The sequence below is a fragment of the Polypterus senegalus genome, chromosome 14, assembly GCF_016835505.1.
Source record: "Polypterus senegalus isolate Bchr_013 chromosome 14, ASM1683550v1, whole genome shotgun sequence".
NCBI classification, from domain to species: Eukaryota; Metazoa; Chordata; class Cladistia; order Polypteriformes; family Polypteridae; genus Polypterus; species Polypterus senegalus.
This window is the reverse complement of record NC_053167.1, coordinates 5,105,274-5,128,264: the sequence shown is the minus strand read 5'-3', so window position 1 is coordinate 5,128,264 and position 22,991 is coordinate 5,105,274. Positions and strand designations below refer to the sequence as shown.

At 42.7% G+C, this 22,991-nt stretch overlaps 1 protein-coding gene across 1 annotated transcript in view; it reads left to right on the top strand.

Annotated features, from left to right (window-relative positions):
* Positions 1-1,187: 1,187 nt before the first annotated feature.
* Positions 1,188-22,991, top strand: part of angpt4 (angiopoietin 4) — a 195,083-nt gene continuing 173,279 nt past the window's right edge. Inside the window, exon 1 of the mRNA XM_039735558.1 lies at positions 1,188-1,765. Coding sequence (XP_039591492.1) covers positions 1,466-1,765 — 300 coding nt within the window. The 5' untranslated portion in view covers positions 1,188-1,465. The remainder of the gene's footprint in view (positions 1,766-22,991) is intronic.

Sequence of the window (22,991 nt, the reverse complement as noted above, 5' to 3'; positions counted from 1 at the left end):
AGCGCATAGGATCTGAATCACGCTCCTGGTCGCTGTCCTTTTTGAGTTTGTACATCCTCTCTGGGTGGGTTGGTGTTTTCCCCAAGTTTCTCAGGTTTTCCTGCCACATCGTAAAGGTGTGGTGTTAGATAATTAGGAGACTGTAATTTGTTTTTTTTTATGAGTAGGTGAATGCGGGCACTGACACAGATTGGCACCCTGCCTATCCCCAAGCGTTTAGGTAAAGTAGATATTACTCAATCCTAAAACTGTTATTAAAAGGTCTAAGCCATAAAAGACCTGTGTCTGTGCATAGGGACATTCTTATTCTTCCAAGCATCAGACATGTTGAGCTATTTAATAAGTGCCCAAGGCAGTGCCAGCTTCCCCACTCTCCGTGTATTATGTATGCAAAAATCGCTGCCTGAAAGTTTGTAAAAATCCATAGACAAAACGCTGCTCATTTCGCCATGAAGTGGAATGCGGAGAGATTTCTTTGTCTTTGTTGCATTTTTACCGAGTATATTCGTGACAACACTCCATTCGAGTCTTACAGTTTGTTCTCTGCCTGATCTTGGAAGTGTCTGTGATGGTACAAAAGCCATTGCGTGCAGCACATTATGCCCAGAGGATATCAGCTGGAGCCAGCAGGGTCAGTGGGGTGGGAGCATTTTAGGGACCCTGAGATAAGAACCCGGCAGGCAGCACTCCACTCCAATCTTCTTTTTGAAATGCGCTTGTTACATTCTGAGGGAGCCACACAGATTTCAGCAGATGGTGTGACAGGGGACGAATCACAGAAAGTTTAAAGCTTGTCGTCCAAAAATAAAATAGCTGGCTTACAAGTAATTCACAAATGAAGACATGTCAAAAGCCCTCTTGGCTCATAAACAAAAGTTACATTTTATGAGAACGAAACTTCCATTTTTTCCACGTTCACTTAATGCCTGCTGCATCTTTTCTGCACAGCATCTGTGCTTAATCAGTTTGATTTATTTAAGAATGCCCCCCCCCCATTCTTATTTGAATAAAAATAAGGAAAAAATAAATAAAGCCAGCATTCTGGTTTCCTTTCTCTTTCTGAGTGACAGTTTCAGAATGGAAGACTCGCAGAATCTTTATTTATTTATTTGTTTTTTTCTTCTTTTTTTTTTTTTGTGTGTGAGGTGGAACCATTCCCTTGCTGAGATAAGGGGCTGAGCTATTTGGCTGTGGTCATTTTTGAAACTCGACCCCACTGTGGTGGGATAGGAGGACAGACAGAGGCGCTCACTCAAACGTGCAACTCCTTAGCCTCACAGTTCCAAGAGAGCTCAAGCATCTGACCGGCCACTCTGCAGAAGGGAGACCCAGTCCTGTTCCATAAGGTGTTAGGGAGGACATCTACCAGCGCAACGGACCTTCTTTCTATAAGTAAATGGCATGCTAAAAACAAGCATGCCCTTTTAGGAACCTAAACTGCCTGCATGTCTTTTGCCTGACAAGGATGATGCTCACGTGTTTCTGTCTCAGCGTGCTGATCACAGGTGCTGCTGCGGCAGCTTCAGGTGGTGGTCAGCGGCGTGGGGGAGACGGCGGCCGCAGGAGGCTTCACCGTGTCCAGCATGGCCAGTGCAGTTACACTTTTGTTTTGCCCGAGATGGAGAACTGCCGGGGAAACCCGGATCAATATGGAACTGCTCATGGAGTGCAGAGGGACTCCCCTTCCATGGAAAACGATTGGTCCATGCAACGGCTACATCATCTGGAAAGTGCCATGCAGAACAACACCCAGTGGCTCCAGAAGGTAAGAGGGAACAATTCCCTAATTCTATCACTTTAAAAATACAAAAAGCGGCATATGAAAACGTCCAAAAGTGGGTTTTGATGTGACATTTATTTTAGGGCAGAAGTGTAATTCCCTGAAAGGCTTGCCATAATGCCAGAGTGTTCTCCTCCAATATATGGCTTCTAGTGGACAGATCAGACTTTACAAGAGGTGTTTAAATGTCTACTCTTTATTCCAGTTGGAAGTTTGCCTCACTGCTTCAAAGATATGGGTTCAAATGCTGGTTCAGTTACTATTCATGTGCACTTTGCAAGTTGTCCTTTATGTGAGGGACTTCAGTTGGTGTAAGTGCACCAACTGTAAGTGTGAAGGAGACAGTTACTGTCTTATGCTGCAAGGATGAGGCTGAGTCCACCATGACACTGAAGTGGGTTTATGAGTGGTATGTTACGGTAGGCTCATTGGTGAGGACCCCAAGGCAGTGATTCAGACTTTGTTTTTTGTCTCTAACTGTGTGGAGTTTCCCTTGTTTCTTTATGGACTGTTGTATTGATATTCCAGTTTTTCTTCTGCATTTTAAATATGCTTAGGTTAGGTTAACTGATAACTCCAAACTGACATGAGTGGTCATGTGTGACTGTATGCTTCTTCTGGGGCTCTGTCCTGTCATGTCTCTGATGCTGCCAGGACTTGTACACTATGGAGAATGAATGAATGAATGAATGATGAGTCTAAGTTTAGAATGGCATGAACTACAAAAGACACACTTCACTGAGCAGCCTGTCCACAATTCAGATTGGAATGAAAATTCTACAATTCGACGTACTTGTATGTAAATATTAAAATCCGGGTGTCTTAATCATACTGCTGGCAGAACTTCCTGGCAGGTGTTTTTTATCTCTTTGATTTCTTAATCGGTCACAACTTCCGGTCTCTTACTCAACAGTATGCTTATTTCTGCAGTACTCACTACTGTGTGCATCTAAGAAATACAGGAATGACTTCACATGTGTTTATTTATTTGTTAAACGAAATCATTATTTTAATGGCTCACAGTTGTTTGGCTATTCTCCTCACTTCTAAAGTTGTAATCTTACATAATAAGATTGTGATATGTGTTTATACAGTGCTTACATTTTATATACAATATCTATCTATCTTGAGCAGTGATTCTTAACCTTTTTTGAGTCACGGACCCCTTTAAGAATCTGATGAAAGCTATGGACCCCCTTCTTCAGAAATATTCAAATCAACACAACTTTGCATGCAATGAATATAATGTACTTTACTTATTGAGGTTTGATTGTCTCATACATATATGACATCCATCCATCTATTATTTAACTCGCTAAAACCTAACTACAGGGTCACGGGGGTCTGCTGGAGCCATTCCCAGCCAACACAGGGCGCAAGGCAGGAAACAAACCCCGGGCAGGGCGCCAGCCCACTGCAGGGCACACACTAGGGACAATTTAGAATCGCCAATCCACCTAACCTGCATGTCTTTGGATTGTGGGAGGAAACCGGAGCACCCGAAGGAATCCCATGCAGACACGGGGAGAACATGCAAACTCCACACAGGGAGGACCCGGGAAGCGAACCCGGGTCTCCTAACTGCGAGGCAGCAGCGCTACCACTGCGCCACCCTATATGACATACACAAAATACTATTAAACTTTAAAGTAAACAGTCTAAAAAAACACTCCTTTTTATGCAAAAAGTAATGGCCACTCAGTATAATTACGAAATACAATCCTCTTGTGTAAATTAAAGCAGATCTGCCACTACTACTATGATTTCTACTACCATTACTACTACTATTTCTACATCTACTCCAAATCAACAGTACCAGGCTGTATAGTGAATATAAATGTTAATTTTTATCTGATCCTCATGGACCCCCTGAAACCCATTCATGGACCCCCTAGGGGTCCACAGACCTCAGGTTAAGAACCCCAGATCTACAGGTACCATACCCAAAAACAAAACAAAATACATCACAATACATAAAATATCAGAGCAGTTTTATTTACCAAATGCAAAGAGGATGGATATTATTAGAGAGCACAATATTAAACACTTAATAGGGTTGAGGCCACATTCCCTACAAGTTGTCATTCTTTACTCTCAAGTGGAGGGGGTCCCCATTTTTATCAATCTTAATAATCCAACTACAGCACAACAGTCACTCTCCTCTGAGCCTCTCACACCGTACAATAACATCTTTCTGTCTTCTTACCAGTGAACTCAATTGTAGCGCTCCAGATTTCAAAGTGGTGGGGTAGGGAGATGCCATTAACCTCCTTCCTAAGGTTTCTAATGCACTAAGAGCCCCTGGTGTCCTTGCACCTCTGATTCTTTCACTACCATTAAGGGCTATGCACCAATAACATTTTAAATGGCAGCCAAGTTCCATCACTCTTAAAAATAAGGAGCTTAAAATGGCACTTTCCTGGGTTATGTGATTCCTCGCCGAACCAAGGCTTGACAAAGAATTGTCCATCCATCCATCCATCCATCCTCTTCCGCTTATCCAAGGTTGGGTCGCGGGGGCAGCAGCTTAAGCAGAGAGGCCCAGACTTCCCTCTCCCCGGCCACTTCTTCCAGCTCTTCCGGGAGAATCCCAAGGCGTTCCCAGGCCAGCTAGGAGACATAGTCCCTCCAGCGTGTCCTGGGTCTTTCCCGGGGCCTCCTCCCGGGGAGGCGTCCAGAAGGCATCCTGATCAGATGCCCGAGCCACCTCATCTGACTCCTCTCGATGCGGAGGAGCAGCGGCTCTACTCTGAGCCCCTCCCGGATGACTGAGCTTCTCACCCTATCTTTAAGGGAAAGCCCAGACACCCTGCGGAGGAAACTCATTTCAGCCGCTTGTATTCGTGATCTCGTTCTTTCGGTCACTACCCATAGATCATGACCATAGGTGAGGGTAGGAGCGTAGATCGACTGGTAAATTGAGAGCTTTGCCTTACGGCTCAGCTCCTTTTTCACCATGACAGACCGATGCAGAGCCCGCATCACTGCGGATGCCGCACCGATCCGCCTATTGATCTCACGCTCCATTCTTCCCTCACTCGTGAACAAGACCCCGAGATACTTGAACTCCTCCACTTGGTGCAGGATCTCTCCCCCAACCCTGAGAGGGCACTCCACCCTTTTCCGGCTGAGGACCATGCTCTCGGATTTGGAAAGAATAATACAAAGAATTGTATTATTCTTTTTTGTTGGGCTTTGAAAATATTCCTGATTTGTGGAAAAAAACAGAAATCTTTAATGTGCAATAGTTGTGGTCATGCAATAAATGTTGGAGTACCATTTAACTGATGGATTGAATGCAAATGGAAATAGCACTCGGTGGCGCAATAAACCAAAATACAGGGCTGCAATGCCTTCTAATGGTGTGTCAGGTCTGGAGTAGAGCTCCGTTCTGGGCTGAGCTTTCCAAATGAGATGCCACCTTTTGGGAGTGTGTCCAATTTATAGACCTCCAACTGAAATGGGTGGAGTCAGTTTCCCTTACTGGTCATTTTCTCTGTGCTGTGGGAACAGAAGGAGACCATACTGTCAGTGACTGTGCCCCCTCTTGTCCCGGGGTGGTATTGAATGAGCACGGAAGGTGATCCTCAGACATGAATGTGTGCCATAGGCTACTTAGCAGAATACAGCAAAGCAAGACAACTTGAACTGTTCTTGGTGCAGCAAGAGTCCTTTAAAATAAGGAAATTATTGTATTTCACAAAATCTGTTACCATTTATTCATGGCTAGGTACCGTATGGGACCTTTTATGGTTTTAAATAAATAAGGGACCTTTTGGGAACTTTTGTGTGGATGGTTCTTTTGGCTGTTTTCTTTTTAAAGACCCTTTGCTGCCTCATGCTGTCCTGGATTGAATTATCTTGCTTCCTATCAATTCTTCATAGTGTTTTTCTCTCTCTCACTCTCCTTCTAGTGTTTTCAGAATTTCTGTTTCTTCAGAATCCACCAGAGTCATCTTGCCACTGTGTAGTATTCTCTTAATAAATTCCCTGTTCTATGTCCCTCTTGTGCATTTTTAGGACTTTGGGGGGCTTGGCAATGCAATATACTGTGTATGCAGGCACACATCCATCTGTCCACATCCCAGCTTTTCATGGCAGGTTACAGAGCCTGCCTGAGTACAAATCTTAAGCCGACAACAGATGTTTATTCATTTAAGGATGACTCAGTCACACACCTATTGAGACTCAGATTAGGAGTCACAACTAAAGAAACATTTATGAAAACCCATTTAGTTTGGGGAAAAATTCCACAAAAAGGGGCATGACAAAAACTGAGGTCTGTAGAGTTTGAGCCATGAGCAATAACCACTGTGCTAGTACATTATATCTCTATTTATAGTAAGGAAAAAATCATCAGTTATAAACTGAAAACCCCAATAACACGTTTCTTTGGAATTAACATTCCCTGTAATTAATAGTCGCACATATAATTGTTTCGAATTAACAATAAATGATAAACATTGCGACTTGTGATCCTAGCAGACACCCAGATCTGGTGATGCACTTAGAAGAAGGCTTAAGAAAGACATCAGACTCGGCTCGCATGTGTACAGTAAACTGTTTGACATCCTCCACAGATTTTCATCATTACATATGCCTTTTAATCGAAGACCCGCTCCACAAAAGCCAAATTGTAAGAATCTCAAAGTTTCTCAATCCACCATCAGACCTTTGGTCTCAAGGTTAACCCGGTGACCTCTTCTGTCAAACCTTACCTCCCAAGAACAAGTCTCTCACAAATAAATCCCTCCAATTGTACGGTTCAAGCGCGCTGCTGACAGCACCCTTCCCCACCTGCCTGACAGGCCTGCTGCCAGAAAAGAAGTCAGTGACCCCTGGCTGCAGAGGGTCAGAATATTGGATACCATTTAGTACTTCATGGGAGATGAAGAAGTCAATCAGAATTCTTGCTTTAGTTGCCTTCTGCCCCTTTAACTCTTACAAAGTTGCTCTGCTACTTAAACAATTTCCAGAGATGTGCTGTTTGTAAGGGTAAAATGGACAAAGCCTTTTCTCACTACTTAAAATGCTTTATAAAGATTGAGTAAGCCATTTCAGCAACCATCAATGTGCAGCACCCACCTGGATGACGCGACGCCAGCCATTCTTGCACCAGTATGCTCAAATCACATTAGCTGTTAGGATTTGAAGGAGTGAGAGACAAAGTTAGCCAGTTAGAAATAAATAGGGTGGACAGAATGGATGAGGCATCAATGGGCAGTTTTGGAAAGATGCCCAGCGATCTTTTGTGACCATTGGGGATCAGTTTACATCTAATCCACCATTTTTATGGCGCTGGGGCATTGAGATCCACACACAGACCACAGCTAACCACTTCCTGATGACCTCTTCAAGTAGCAACCCACATTTTCCTGGTTGGTCTCCCATCCAAGTGCTGACCACATTCGAACATGCTTAGCCTCACTTGGATTACCTGTCCTGAAGTGCAGGTGGCATGACTGCAGACTCAGGAATTGAATTGTTTTAAATGAACAGAAGTAGAATTTTCTCAGTGTTCAAAATTCACTCACCATGGATGCAGGATTATTACATGGTAGAGCATCCAGAAAGTCTCCTGGATAAGTTGTGTGACACAGTCTTGAGAATTTCTCTAGAAAGAACAACAAGTCTATGGATCTGACGAAACGTGACTCCAGAGTGACAAAAGTAAAATGGCCTCCTTTCATTTCCCATGTCTCTTCTCCTTTCTTCCTTTTTCTCATAATATTTCCCCATTACTGGTAAACACCTAACCAAACTGACCTTCTAACTCAGGGGTCCTCAATCACGGTCCCGGAGGGCCTCAGAGGTTACAGGTTTTCATTTCAGCCATAAAACTATATACAGTACAGTAAAACTATATGACTTGTTAGCACTTTCATTCATCAATGACAAATTTAATTACATTGTAGATCAGAGGTCCTCAATTACAGTCCTGGAGGGCCGCAGTGTCTGCAGGTTTCCACTTAAACCAATTTCTTCATTAGAACCCATTTATTTACTACTAAAGCAAAACCTTTTTTGGGGCTTAATTTTAGTTTTCTTGCCTGTTAATTCAGAGCCTGTAATTGACTATTTTTGTTTTAGCAGCTGTATTTAAAATTTGAATTGTTGCCTGTTTTGTTAACCAGACATTAGTTAAGAATGAAATGCAGATAACCAATAAACCAGTGACTCTCCAGCCAACGTGCTTCCTTTTAAACCGGTGCATATGCATCATTAATGGTCTGTGTTTAAAAGAAATCTTTAGAAATAAATGAGAGGGGAATTGGAAGGAGTGTTGAGTTTAATTCTGTTCTAGTCCACAAAACACGTGGATAATGCTCTCAGGAAAAGAAACTTTACAGTGTAATTACAATTTCTCTCAGAAGAATGAAATCACTTACAAGACAAAGACTAAGTTTCATTATCAGCAAGTCCTGAGTTCTAATTAGGAAATCAGTTGGAAGGAAAACCTGCAACCACTGTGGCCCTCCAGGACTGTGACTGAGGACCCCTGTTCTAAATAATTTCTAGTAGGATTCCAACCATCCATTTTCTAACCCGCTGAATCCGAATACAGGGTCACGGGGGTCTGCTGGAGCCAATCCCAGCCAACACAGGGCACAAGGCAGGAACCAATCCTGGGCAGGGTGCCAACCCACCGCAGTTTCTAGTAGGATTGACTACTGCAATTAGGTGTTCACTGGATGTTCAAACTGTTCTTTATAGAGCCTCCAGTTAATCCAAAATGCGGCTGCAAGAATTATTCCTAGAACAAGAAAATACAAACACATAACTCCAGTTCTTAAATCCTTACACTGGCTTCCGGTTAAGTTTAGGGCAGATTTCAAAATCCTCCTTTTAACATATAAAGGATTAAATGACCAAGGTCCGGCTTACTTGTCTGAACTTATCATGACTTAGAAACCAGAACGCACATTAAGATCTCAAGATGCCGGTCTGCTTATGATTCCAAGGATTAATAAAATAACAGCAGGAGGTCGAGCTTTTAGTTACACTGCCCCTAAACTGTGGAATGGTCTGCCTGCTACTATAAGAGATGTCCCTTCGGTCTCAGCTTTAAAATCCCGGCTGAAGACTCACTACTTCAGTTTAGCACACCCTGACTAGAGCTGCTGATTAACTGTACAGACTGCATCTCTGTTGTTAGCCATTAGCACTAAAACATAAGTAAAATGATAGTTATAATTTGTTACTAACCCTCACCTATTCTCTTTCTCTACTCAAATGTGGCACTTGGTGCCACGGCCCACCTGCCAAGTTGTTTTGCCTGCCTAAGGTAAAGTCATGCATGATGGAGGATCGCAGGAATCATGGGAAAGGGGGATCCTTTCATGGGATTAGCACTATTTCAGCTGTGGTATGGCCAAATGGGGGAGGTCTCCAGGACTCTAAACAAATCCAAATCATATTATGTGATATCATCTGCTGTTAAATTCTGCTCCGTACTTCTAAAATTTTTATTTTTATACTGTATTGAGAATTTATTCTGTTCTATGTATTGTATTGTATTGTATTGAGCCCCTTCTTTTTGACACCCACTGCATGCCCATCCTACCTGGAAAGGGGTCTCTCTTTGAACTGCCTTTCCCGAGGTTTCTTCCATTTTTTCCCTACAAGGGTTTTTTGGGGAGATTTTTCTTGTCTTCTTACAGAGTCAAGGCTGGGAGGCTGTCAAGAGGCAGGGCCTGTTAAAGACCATTTCGCCACTTCTTGTGTGATTTTGGACTATACAATAATAAATTGTATTGTATTGTATTGTAACTCTTAATTCACTGGGCTTGTGCTATAGCTGAACTTTGACACTCACAATTGCCCACAGTGTTTTCAGGCACTACATGGTGCTGTATTGCTGGTTCCATAACCTTTTAGACACCCACACTACCACGAGCTCTACCTTGACATCTGTATTTCTAACTACAAGGGTGTTGATGTGAAGTCAAATGCAATTATGTTCAGAGAGTTCTGTCATTGGCTTTGAATACTCTCGACTCCTCTAACCTTGTTTATCTACTACATGCCTGGATTGATGGTGTTGACGCATAATTTAGGTTGCCCATCTAAAGACATCACTGATGCTCTGATGTTTCAGTGTAGTGAAATCTCAACCACCTGGGGATGAGTACATAATAGAAGGACAGTGGGGTGTGGTCAGGAATACCATAGAAGCAACCAATTACATCAGTGGTATTGGGGTAACTCATTGTTTTATATGTAGCATCCTGCTAACCATGTTTGACAGCAAGTGACTTGTGGTCTGCCTGGACAAATATGTAAGCGTTGGTGTCATAGATGTAAGGATACCAGAGGTGTTTGGGGGAATGTTAGGAGAACAGCTTCAGTATCATAGAACTCACACATTTCTTGGATTGTCCAGGAAGTTGCTCTGGTCCAAGGCTTAAAATGCACTTCTTGAGCTTACAGTTGGAAGAAAGGTGGAGAAAGGAACAAGTGGCAGGTAAGGCTAGATGTTTGTTAGCTTGTTCAGTTGTGGTAGGCGTCCTATCAGACAGACTGGTAACTGTTTTACTGCTCTGCTTGTACCATTGATTTTTAAATAAAGCTTGCACTTCTGGAGTGACAAACATTTGCAGACGACAACATGAGTGCTACATTGGCAATTTTCTTCCTGTCGCACCCAATGGTGGATTTTACCCGGATTTATAGCTGTCGTATTTATAGCCACTTCAAAGGAAAGAAACACCGCCATGGAGAGAACATGCAATCTCTAAACAAAAGGCCCCACAGCTTAGGAATGAAAATAGCCATGTCATGCTGCAGAGTTATTGTTGTTTTGCTTCTGTGTATCAATATACATACCAAATAAAACGAGATTTTAGGGTTTCCTCTTAGAACCCCAAAACTCTTAGAGTTAAGGTTTTCATTATCTGAACAGTATGGTGGAGGAAGTAGTACAACAACCTCATGGATCCAGCATCCTGGGTTGGAATTCAGCATACGGTCAGTATATGTTGGGTTTGCCATTCCCACTGTATGCAGGGGATTTCTATCATTTACTGTACATCCCCCGTGTCTCCAAAGACCTGCAGGTTACCTGGTGACTCTGAGCTGGCTTAGTGTGAGTGGGTGCATGCATGACTGGGTCCTTGTGATGGGTTGCATAGTCCAGGGCTCCTTTTTGCCTTGCACCCAATGCTGCCATGATAGACTCTGGGTCTCAGTAACCCTGATGCTGATAAAGTGGGCTTGAAAATTTTATGTTATTAGTCAAACAGAAGTCACTTTATAAGGATACTAAAGAGAAAAATGAATTCAAATTGAGATGCTTTGAAAACAAGATACAGTAAAAAAATTCCTCTGTGTGTTTAATGCTGCTGGCACAGGAGGCCTTAAAATGTGCATAACCAGCAAAAGCAAATGGATGTACCCAGCAGCTGGTTAACTTCACTAGGTTGCAAATATTTTTGTATGTGTATTTCCAAACTGTGCAAAAATAGTGACTTAACATCACCACTTGAAGTGGGCAGCACCTCTTCCAGTTTCAACAGAAAGTGGTGGAGTGGTGGCTCTGAGGCTAGGAATCAGCATTGCCAATCGGAAGGTTGTCGGTTCGAATCCCGTAAATGCCAATAGAGACTCTGCTCTGTTGGGCCCTTGAGCAAGGCCCTTAACCTGCAATTGCTGGGCACTTTGAGTAGTGAGAAAGTGCTATATAAATGCAAAGAATTATTATTATTAAAGTACCAGCAGCCTTTTGCAAATCTTCGTTCAACTAGCATTGTATCACAGTGATCGAAGTTTCGTGCCACCACCACCTTTTCTTAGCATTCAGTTGAGTATTGGCACTGGTCCCACCACAGCCCACTCTGTGAATGACTATCATTGTATCATTACAATCGAAGATCGACTGAACTGGCACCTTTTTGTGCATCTTTCACTTATCTAGAGGTCTGTAGATAGCTGCTAGTTTCTTTAAATGACCCGATCTGGGAAGGTACTGTATGTTGAGATTTGTTTTTCCTCTGTTTGCTGCTCCTCTTCTTCATTTCAAAAGCAGATTACCAGACAGATCCCGACAACTGGATGTGTACTCACCAGACATCTTCAAGGGTGCCGCTGTCAATCACCAGCCTACTTTACTACTGAAAGGTGTGTACAGGCTGTCATCTTCTTCTTCTGTCCATATTTGCTGGCCAGAAAGTTAAATAGCAAAGCATAACAATAACATATTTCTGTGGCAGCTATACAATATATTGTTTATTTTGGTACTGGAGGGGTCAACAGCTCTTTAAACTGAATGAAAAAGATGAGCTAAGTCATTAGTGGCCTGTATGGATTGATGCCTCAGGTTGGTTGAATCAATGGAAAGTCAATGAACTGTTACTAGATAACAAATGCTGAAGTGTAAGGGAGTGTCCGGTGTAATACTACATACTAATGTGCCTTCCTAAATCCTGGTCATTTACAGTCCAAAATATCCTTAACTGTCACCTCTAAACCCTTTCTGAGGTCAATTATTTCTTGTCCACTCCACTCAAACCACAGACTTCCAGGATTGCCATTAGAATGAACCTTTTATCCATTGTGATAATTGAGTGAAATGGCAGAGTCCCAAAAATAGGCCCAACCGGGCCACCCCGTAAATTTTTTTTTTTTCCCAACAAAAAAGATTTCAGTGAAATAAACAGGGTGCTAGAAAAATAAATATGCCAAAGGGTCATCTAACTGTGAGCTCCGTCCTGCTGTGAGATCAGGTCTAACTGAGATGCCACCTTCCAGGGATGGGCTCTTTATTTATATGTTTCAGAGCGGGAGGGACAAGAGTTGAGGATTGGGGGCATTCTGAGATGTCTTCTTTCTACTGTAGGGGGAAGAGACAAGACAGTTAGTGACAACACCCCCTATCGCCCAAGGGGTGGCAGTGCATACCTGATGAGCGCCAGCAAGGTGCTCCTCAGACACGAATCTATGGCACCATCCTGTTGGCTTGGGGATTATGGTGTCTACAGGTACTCCATCTTAGTGTCAAGCATTTGTAATTTACTCTCAGTTTGAAGTCAGCTGAGTTTACCTGAGGTAAGCAAGTCACACAGCATCAAGGTAGTTGAACTGTTATCCCTCTTAACACCTGACAGCAGAAATCAAGAATTTGTTTACTTTCTATAATATAATATGCTAGGGGGCTTCTGTCACTCACATATGTGGATTTCACTTTCACCAAACAACAAAACTTTTAATTCTCGCGGATAGGCCTCTTCATTGGGAAGAAACACTACTTTTCCCTGATGGCAACACGAATTAGACGATCTACAAGTCTCCGACTTAAATTTTAAAGCCAAACAATATCTACATACTTCTCTCATATCACCTATGTCCATATATTCAATCTCTTTTCGCTTTTACCTTTTTATCAATATCGAATTGAATTTTGATTCTGTGTTTGGAATTACATTGTGACAACACAATGTATAACTGCCCGTGAGTGAATATCGTTTCTTTCTCTCTACAAGAATTGTGTCTGACAATAGCATTCATACAAATGAGAAATGATTGAACCGTGTGCGTGGTTATGTGCACAGGACTTTTTCAAATCTCTTTGCATAAGCTCTTGACTCGCTGAGCTTCAAATTTTCTCTCTCGGGATTTCACTTTCACCAAACAACAAATCTTTTAATTCTCGTGGATACGACTTTTCATAAGGAAGAAACACTACTTTTTTTTCCCTGATGGCAACACGAATTAGACGATCTGCAAGTTTCCGACTTAAAGTTTAAATCCGAACAACATATTCCATCTCTTTTCGCTGTTCCGTTATTTCACCGAGTAATGATTTCCATTTGTTTGTGCTAATGTGATCTTTACTATCCTTTTTTTGAGACTTTCGAATTTTCGTACTTCCATTATCTCTAACCTGCTCTGCATGTGTATCGCGGCAATGTTTTTGATATCTTTACGACATTCTACTCTTTTTCTTTTATTTCCGGCCCCGGGCGTAGTTAAATCTTTTTGCACAAAGACTCGTCTCGCAGGACATGAAAGTGTCTCTGAGGAAATCACTTCTCGTCTCCTTCCAAGATTTTTTTTTTTTATAATCGAGAGATTATTAATTCTTACGAGGCTTGCCTCAGACAAAATTGCATTGAAGTCTTATTTGCACTCTACAAAAATCATTCAGTTTTGTAAACTTATTCACATCATAGTAGGGCGAAAGTTAGCACAGCATCCAGACAACTATCAGATTCTGGTTTGTACCTCCAGCAAGCCCACTATCCGTGTGTAACTGGGATTCTTTCCCTGTGCCTGTGTGGGTTTGTTTTCGATACACTGAAAGAAGGACACATTGAACTAACTGCTTTATGTTGGTCTACTGTGTGTGGCATCCAGCCAGGGCTGGAGCCCAGCCGGGACGCCCAGGAGGACCAGAGGAGGGCTTGTGCCTCCTCCAGACCGCGAGGGGGCGTCCGCCCTGGTTGTGTTGGGGGCCTCGGGTAAAGGGCTTGGAGGCCCAGCCCTGTAGGGACCCGTGGCCACCGCCAGGTGGTGCCCAGGTGCCTGAATATCCCTGGAGCCCAGCACTTCCGCCACACCAGGAAGTGCTGGGGGGGAGACGACAGGGGACACCCGGACGGCTTCCGGGTGCGCTGCTGGCACTTCCGCCACACTGGGGCGTGTCTATAGGGGAGTGCCGGGAAGCAGCTGGAGCCCATCCGGGTTCCTATTTAAGGGGCCGCCTCCCTTCAGTTGAGAGCGGAAGTCGGGTGGAAGTGGACAGAGCTGGAGAGAGGATTGGAGGCGGCCAGGAGAGAAAGGCACAAGGACTGTGAGGCCTGGACATTTGAGGGAACGGTGCTGGAGGCACTGGGAAGTGCACTGACTTTATTATTGTAAATATTGTATAATAAACGGTGTGTGGTGGAACTTATGATGTCCGTCTGTGTGTGCCCGGGTACGAGTCCACATGTGTTAGTTCCCATGTCTCCACAAACATACTGTATATGGACACCGGCTGTCATTTCATAAGGTCTGTGCGTAAGCATACATTTATAGTCCACAGGCTTCTTTGGGGAAGGACATGTGATGGCAGTGGGCTTAAAGTTTTCAGTTTTTAGATGTATTAAAAGTGTAATGCAGTGTCTGCTAAATTCACAATCTGCACACCTATAAGAATGAAGCAGGCTCTGGAAGCGAATGGAAGGATAAATATGAGGCATGAGGGTAGAAAGACTTGAGATAGTAGTCATCAGGTTAGACAGTTTTGTGAGCGCTAACCGTAGAACATTCGGACAGAAAACCCACCCTGCTGTGAAGAACACTTAGATGGCCACCATGTTATACTGACATTATTTGTGCTCAGTTGTATTCATTGGAAAGCCTTTGGGACATGTGATTGCATGAAAAAAGTGTTCGCTGATATATTATACTCTTCCTTTTTTTTAGGCTTTAAAAAAAATATACAATTCTTGTATTTAACAATAAAAATGTCTTTTTAGTACTCACCCAAAACAAAAAGGTCTTCAAGCGGCTATGTCTAACGAACACTTTGAGTCTTTAATGGTTGAAATGAAACTGAATATATCACACCAGGATAGCACATTAAAGATAATGGCAGAATAAAATTGTGAAGGGAAATAAATATATGGAGTCTTTTGTCATCTAAAGAACTGCTGGCTTAAAGTCTAAGATCTCAAAAGAAAATAAACGAAGAGCGCCATGGGAGCAGCACTGGGCTAGGAATAGCTCACAGGAAATGAACAAGGTTTACCATGCCAAGCAGCCTTCGCTCCCTCTCTATGTTTCTCTTGCCTTTTTTTTTTTGAGTCTCTTACTTCAGAGGCTCGAGCGTAAATGTGATACGTGCAACTTGCAGAGTCAAGTGTTCCAAAAGGCTGTGAGCCATGCACCGAGGAGCAAGGAGGCTTGACATTTCTTTGGGCATTCAGATCCTGCATTTTGCACATCAGAAAATGCCATAAAAGATTTCTTTGCCTGTGAGTTAAGTGTAACTGGACAAAAACAAATAAATATACAGCATGCTCTGGATGGATTCCATGAGTTTGGTCATGGGGAGTTGGAGCTATTCCCAGCAGCATCAAATACATGGGAGGAACCAGACAAGAATGGGTTGCCAATCCATTCTATTGCATTAAAACTCACATCCGGTAAATTTATAGACATAAACAAACATGCACGTCTTCTGGAAGAGGGACAAGCCCCCAGGCTAATATAGGGAAATGGGCATAATTGAGGGCAGTGACCAGTCTGAGAGCTGTTCCCAGTTACCTGAAGGACACAGTTGTTCTGATAGGACAACCCAAAATAAACACAACAATGAGTCCTTCGTCATTTACAGCGGCAACAACAAGATTTGTTTCAGTGCTCCGCAGATCTGTTAACCATTTAAAACTTGCATCCATATGCATAGTTTGATTTCAGGATTGTTGCCTTCTGTTTGAATAGAAAATATTTACGATGCCATCAGATTAAGGAATCTATTATTAAAGATCTACGCAAAATGTTTACAGGTCATTTCTGAGAGCAAAATGCTATTGCACTTTACATCAAAAATCATGGTTGATTTAGACACTGAAATCCTTCTTGAATAGTCATCCATGTGAACTTTGATGGCATGGAGGTTAGCACTGCTGCCTTTTGGGTAAAGTGCACTGTGATTGTTATAAGTGTGAAGTTGCATGTTCTCGTCATGTCTATGTAATTTAGTTATCCTCCCACATCCCAAAGATGTGTTCTTTACGTTAACCAGCATTTCTAAATTGGCCTCAGTGTTGGTCACTTGCAGGGCACTGGTTATTTTCTACCTTGCCCCTAGTGCTGCTGGGATTGTCTCCAGTCCTCCTGATCCAGTATGGATTAATCAGTGCTGACTTATTCTTATGGACTCCAAGTGATTGAAGCTTAAACCTTTTGCATATATTTCTGTAAATATTAGTGCATATGTTTATGATATGATATGATATGTTTATGATAGTGGATATGATTAGTGAGCAGCAGTGTGGTTTCATGCCAAGAAAGAGCACCACAGATGCAATGTTTGCTCTGAGGATGTTGATGGAAAAGTATGGAGAAGGCCAGAAAGAGATGCATTGTGTCTTTGTGGAGCTGGAGAAAGTATATGACAGGGTGCCTCGAGAGGAGCTGTGGTATTGTATGAGGAAGTCAGGAGTGGCAGAAAAATACCTAACAGTTGTACAGGATATGTACGAGGGAAGTGTGACAGCAGTGAGGTCTGCAGTAGGAGTGACAGAGGTGCGATTACATCAAGGATTGGCTCTGAGCCCTTTCTTATTTGCAGTGCTGATGGGCAGGTTGATAGACGAGATTCAGCAGAACTCCCCGTGGACTATGATGTTTGCAGATAATATTGTGATCTGTAGCGATAGTAGGGAGCAGGTTAAGGAGACCCTGGAGAGGTGGATATATGATCTAGAGAGGAGAGAAATGAAGGTCAGTAGAAACAAGACAGAATACATGTGTGTAAATGAGAGGGAGGTCAGTGGAATGGTGAGGATGCAGGGAGTAGAGTTGACGAAGGTGGATGAGTTTAAATACTTGGGATCAACAGTACAGAGTAATGGGAACTGTGGAAGAGAGGTGAAAAAGGGAGTGCAGGAAGGGTGGAATGGGTGGAGAAGAGTGTCAAGAGTGATTTGTATCAGACAGGTATCAGCAAGAGTGAAAGGGAAGGTCTACAGGACAGTAGTGAGACCAGCTATGTTATATTGGTTCGAGACAGTGGCACTGACCAGAAAACAGGAGACAGAGCTGGAGGTGGCAGAGTTAAAGATGTTAAGATTTGCATTGGGTGTGACAAGGATGGACAGGATTAGAAATGAGGACATTAGAGGGTCAGCTCAAGTTGGACGGTTGAGAGACAAAGTCAGAGACGAGATTGCGTTGATTTGGACATGCACCACAATGTTGGATATATTGGGAGAAGGATGCTAAGGATAGAGCTGCCAGGTAAGAGGAGAAGATAGGCCTAAGAGAAGGTTTATGGATGTGATGAGAGAGGACATGCAGGTGATGGATGTGACAGAGCAAGATGGAGAGGACAGAAAGATATGGAAGAAGATGATCTGCTTTGGCGACCCGTAACGGGAGTAGCTGAAAGAAGAAGAAGAAGAATTAGTGCATATGTTTCAGTCAGGGAATTCACTTTGTGGTGTTGCAGCTATGCCCTTCAAGTTATAAAGAAGTTCCATTTTGTCACTGAGCAATAGAAGGAGACTCCAGACTCTGTGGACAGGGCAGCCTGTAAGGGGCAAATGGCTCACTTCCATGTGTGCGACGTCAAGCTGGCGTCCTCTCTGGACCATTGAGTCTGGACTACTACAGTATACAACGTGTCACTCATTACGGTAACCTTCAAGTGGTACCCTGTTTTATTATGTTCTGTTGTGTTCTCCAAGGTCTGAGCCTCTCAAGCTTGCTTAGCTTACAAACTATAGGCAGGAGACCATATTTTGGTTTTCAAAAAAGAGGATGCAGGGTAAATGACATCGGACTTAAAGAGGATGAAGGGTAACAAAGCTCCATTCATGCCTGCTAACTTAGTTTTCATTAACCTTCCTAATAAACCTTTTAAAAGGAGCAGGCTTGCCATTAGTCTTCTATAATTGCAAAAAAATGATACAAAAATGCCCTGTTTTCTCTTAATTTGAATAAACACAATCTTTTCAAAAAGAAGAAATAAAATAATGGCCTCTGAAGACAATCCATCAGCACTCAACCCCCAGCTGACTCAGTGAGCATTGTGACAAGAGAGCTCCTTCTAAGGGTATCCTCTAAATAAATATGAATTCATCCTTCATATGGACTAAAACTGCAAATAAAATGAAAAGGTTCATTACGGGACCTGTGTGACTGTAGTCCTATAGTTAACATTTTTTTTTCCTTTTATTGCAACATAGCGATTAACATCTGAGGAAAAAAATGAGCACAAAAATTGCATTTATCACTAATTCACAATTAAGGAAGATTCATCTTTAGTGTCAGTTTTTCACTTATAGAGTGAATATGAGTTTCTACACTCAATAAGCAAATTATTAGGAAGACCTGTATGTCTGTTATGCATGCAATTTTCTAATCAGCCAATTACGTGGCAGCAATGCAATGCATAAAATCGTGCAGATACAGACAGGAAGTTCAAGTAATGTTTACATGAAACGCAAGAGTAGAAGAGAAAATGTGGTCTCAGTAATTTAGACCGTGCCATGATTGTTGGTGCCAGACAGGTTGATTTGATTGTTTCTGTAACTGCTGATCTTCTGGGATTTTCACAGACAACAGTCTCAAAAGTTTACCCAGAATAGTGTGAAAAACAAAAAAAAACATCCAGTGAGCAGCAGTTCTGAGGATGGAAATGCCTTACTGATCAGAGAGGTTCAGAGGAGAATGGACAGACTGGTTTGTGCTGATGAAAAGACTATGGTACCCCAGATAACCACTCAGTACAGCTCTGGTAAGCAGAAAAGCATCTCAGAATGAACAACATGTGGAACCTTGAGGTGGATGGGCTAAAACAGCCCAGAAGACCACGTGGAGCTCGACTTCTGTCAGTATAGAACAGAAAGTTGAGGCACAGTGGGCAATGTGACACCAAAACTGGACAACTGAAGACTAGAAAATTGTATCCTGCTTCAAAGAATCTTGATCTCTGCTGATGCACGCAGATGTCTGGAGCCGAATTTGGTACCAGCAGTATGAATTCATGCAACCAACCTGCCTTGTGCCAACGGTTCAGGCTGCTGGTGGGGGTGTAATGGTGTGGGGAATGTTTTCTTGGCACACTTCATTACAAATCCATCATTGCTTGAATGCCTCAGCCTTTTTGAGTTTTATTGCTGCCCCTTCCTGGCTGCAACCTACCCATCTTTTAATGACTACTTCCAGAATGATAAGGCACCATGTGACAAAGCAAAGTCGTCTCAAACTGGTTTCAATAAAAGTAATAATGAGTTCAGTGTTCTTCCCAGTCACTGGACCTGCATCCAATAAAACATCTTTAGCATGTGGTAGAACGGGAGGTTCAGGGCATGAATGTGTAGCTGCTGTCCTCACCACCTGACTCCGTCTTCCAAGTGGTGCCGGCCAGACCTCTTGGGGTTGGTTGTTCATTCTGTCTTCGTTCTTGCACCCCTGGTGTACCTCAGATCCCTGGGGTAGGATTCCCTCTCGATTGCAACCACTCCTCACCAATTAATCAGTGGGGATGATCCGACCCTACAGTGCCGATCCGTCACTCCCTTGCAGGCCTATTACTGTGCTGCACTACGTCCACACTGCCTGGTTCATCCGGCCTCTCTCCATGATGCTGTTCTCATGGCTGTCTCTCTCTCTGTCTCTTTCTCTGTCTCTCTCTTTCTGTCTCTTTCTCCATCTCTTTCTCCCTGTCCCTGTCTCTCTCCCTGTGTCTCTCTCTCTCTCGCTGTCCTTGTCCCTGTCTCTCTCTATCTCTGTCTCTCTCTCCCTGTCTCTCTCTCTCTCTATCTCTTTCTCCCTGTCTCTCTCTATCTCTATCTCTCTCTCCCTCTCTGTCTCTGTCACCTCTTCTGTCCCATGCAGGCTCCTCTTATATTAACACTCCTCACGGGGCACAGGTACGAACATGCCATGACCTCCAATAAATTAATGAGACACCTGCCTAACACGCTCACTCACTTGTGTCTTTGTGATCAGGCAGGCTGCCCCAGCCGTTCTCTGAGCGAAGCGCGTCCACGGCTGATTAGAGCCTGCACTCCTACAGGGCGCGATTATTTACTTAAAGTGACCACTTGTCACAAGATGCCCACCCATCCTCAGGCTAGGTCTTCCACGTTCAGTCTTGATCCATGATGAGAAGTACACCCAAACAAATTCCTCTACTTGTCTCAGTTGAAACAACATATTGTCCATGTCCTTTGACTACTATTATGGAGAGACTCTGTTAGCCATGCTTTTTTCTAGAGAGCTTCCTCATCTTTCTGGGTGGGTTTTGTCTTTCCTGTCTTTTACATCTAAGATTTCCTTTTTCTTACCCTGGAACTCAGACAACTCAACCACTGATATGATACATCATCATTATTGTAGACATGCTGTTAATGATTTTGTAAAGTAAAGGAATTAGATTAAAGTTCCTCAGATGGTGAACATCTTTATCTGAAAAGAAGAACCTCTTATTTTTCCTAGATTTAGTGGGAAATAATTCAATTTAACGTAACAGAATTCCACTGAGGAGGATACGATGAAACTTGGCTCCCTTTCACTTCACTATATTGACAACTTTTCCTCTTTCTTTGCCCAGATTTCATGAGAATGAGTGATAAACTGTATATATTATGCAGTCGAAGGCTATATTCTGGGGAATGGCCTGTCAATCACTTAGCCGACCTACTTTGGCATGCAGCGCACAGTTAACTGTTATGGGGCCTTGGTCCTCACATTTGAGATAATCTGGTGGAGACTTGGCTATTGAAGCTGTGTACACAGCCTCTTTGCATCCAATCCCGACAGAAAGAAATGGGACATCTGGTTTGTGAATGACCCTATCTACTGCCCCCTGAGTTATTTGAATCTTATTTTAATTTAGTAACATTGTTGTTGTCTTTATGTTATATTGACGTTTTATTCGTGTGAGCTTCATTAAATCAAATTCCACGCAGCTCATGTTGTTATTGCAGTAAAGTATAAAGTTACAGCTTGATGTGGTGGGTGCCATGCTCTGGGATTCCGTTGTATTTTGTCGCCAGGCAACAATTTCCTCTTGCGATTTTTGTTTGTCATGTGGTAAAAGGATTTAAGAGAGCCTGTGTGCGAGGCCTGAGCTCCTCATGCATCTCAATGTGCTGTTTCTCAAACAAAAAACACAGACCTCTTGCTTTGTTTTTCAATGCCGACGTTTTGCTTTAATTTTGATTCCTGAAATTCTCAATGTTACTTGTGAGCCGACTTCACCTCTCCAAGCACGATTAGAGCAAAGCTTAATTAGGCGTCTAAATGATATGTAAAAAGTACTCAACTTAAGAAATCCGTTACTGTGCACTAGCAAGGAGTCGTTTTTTACATTTGACGTTTCCTAGATCAGTATTCACATGTACTGTAGATTAAGTGATTTACTCAAGGTCACACACTCAACTTGAAGGCATCGATTAATGCAGCAACCATAACGGTTTAAGGTCTAGTGCCTTTACCACTACTCCATAATGTCTGCAAATTACTGTGATTTATTTATGACTCACAAAGGTGTTGCACTGCTTAGCACAATTACTATAACCTGAGCTGAGTTTCTGGCTTGGTTACTATCTGTGTGCACCGGCATCCTTCAAACTGAAGCTTTATTAGACAGTAGAGGAGTGGACATGAATGTGCTTTGTGATGAACTGCAATCCCATCTGGGGTTTCTTCATTTCTTAAGGCCCAATGCTGCCGGGGATCCTCGTAATGCTCAAATAGTGCAAAATGATTCCCATGGAGGGAAGGATGAAATATTATTTATTTAATGGATGTCTTCTCCAAAGATAACTTAATGAAATTACAGTACCAGACAGGTAGCAGAGAACAGGAGTCTGCGGGTGTGTGTGAGAGGGTCCGTAGCTGCAGGGATTGGCTCTGGCTGCTGCGATTGTGGTGAATACTGAGCCACGGTTAAAACTCAAGCAGTCTAGCATATCGAAAAAGTACAGGGAACATGTTAGAAAAATATGTTGCCTATCCTGTAGAGAGCCGAGTGGCAGAAAATCTTAATTAGTTTCACATTGAGTCTTAAAGGAATGTCAGAAAGTCTGCAGACTGGCAGCATTACAGATAGTCAGGGAAGCTTCTTCTATAGCTTGGGCCTGAGAAATGAGAAACATTGAGTTAAACACTGGTTGTCAGTCGCTGGTCTGTTGATTTTGTCCACAGGCAGTAAATACAAAACGCAAATGTCTGTAATTCCAGCAAAATCGGTGTGTATCCGGTCAACACTATGCCTCAGAAAGGGGCATTGTAGGTAGCGTGCGTAGTCAGCGCCTTTTAAAACACACTAGGCTACATTTACAATAACAGACTGGTTTGACTCCAAAACGATTTTCTCTACCTTAAAGGGACATAGATTTGTTGTCTGTGTAGATACAGAAACCCAATCTTTTCAAATCAGATATGAGTCACTTTCATATGTGGTCATAGATCAGATTCATTTTCGATTCTTGCCCATGCAACATGAATTAGTAGGGTCAGATTGGAATTCATATGGTTTCTTGACTATACG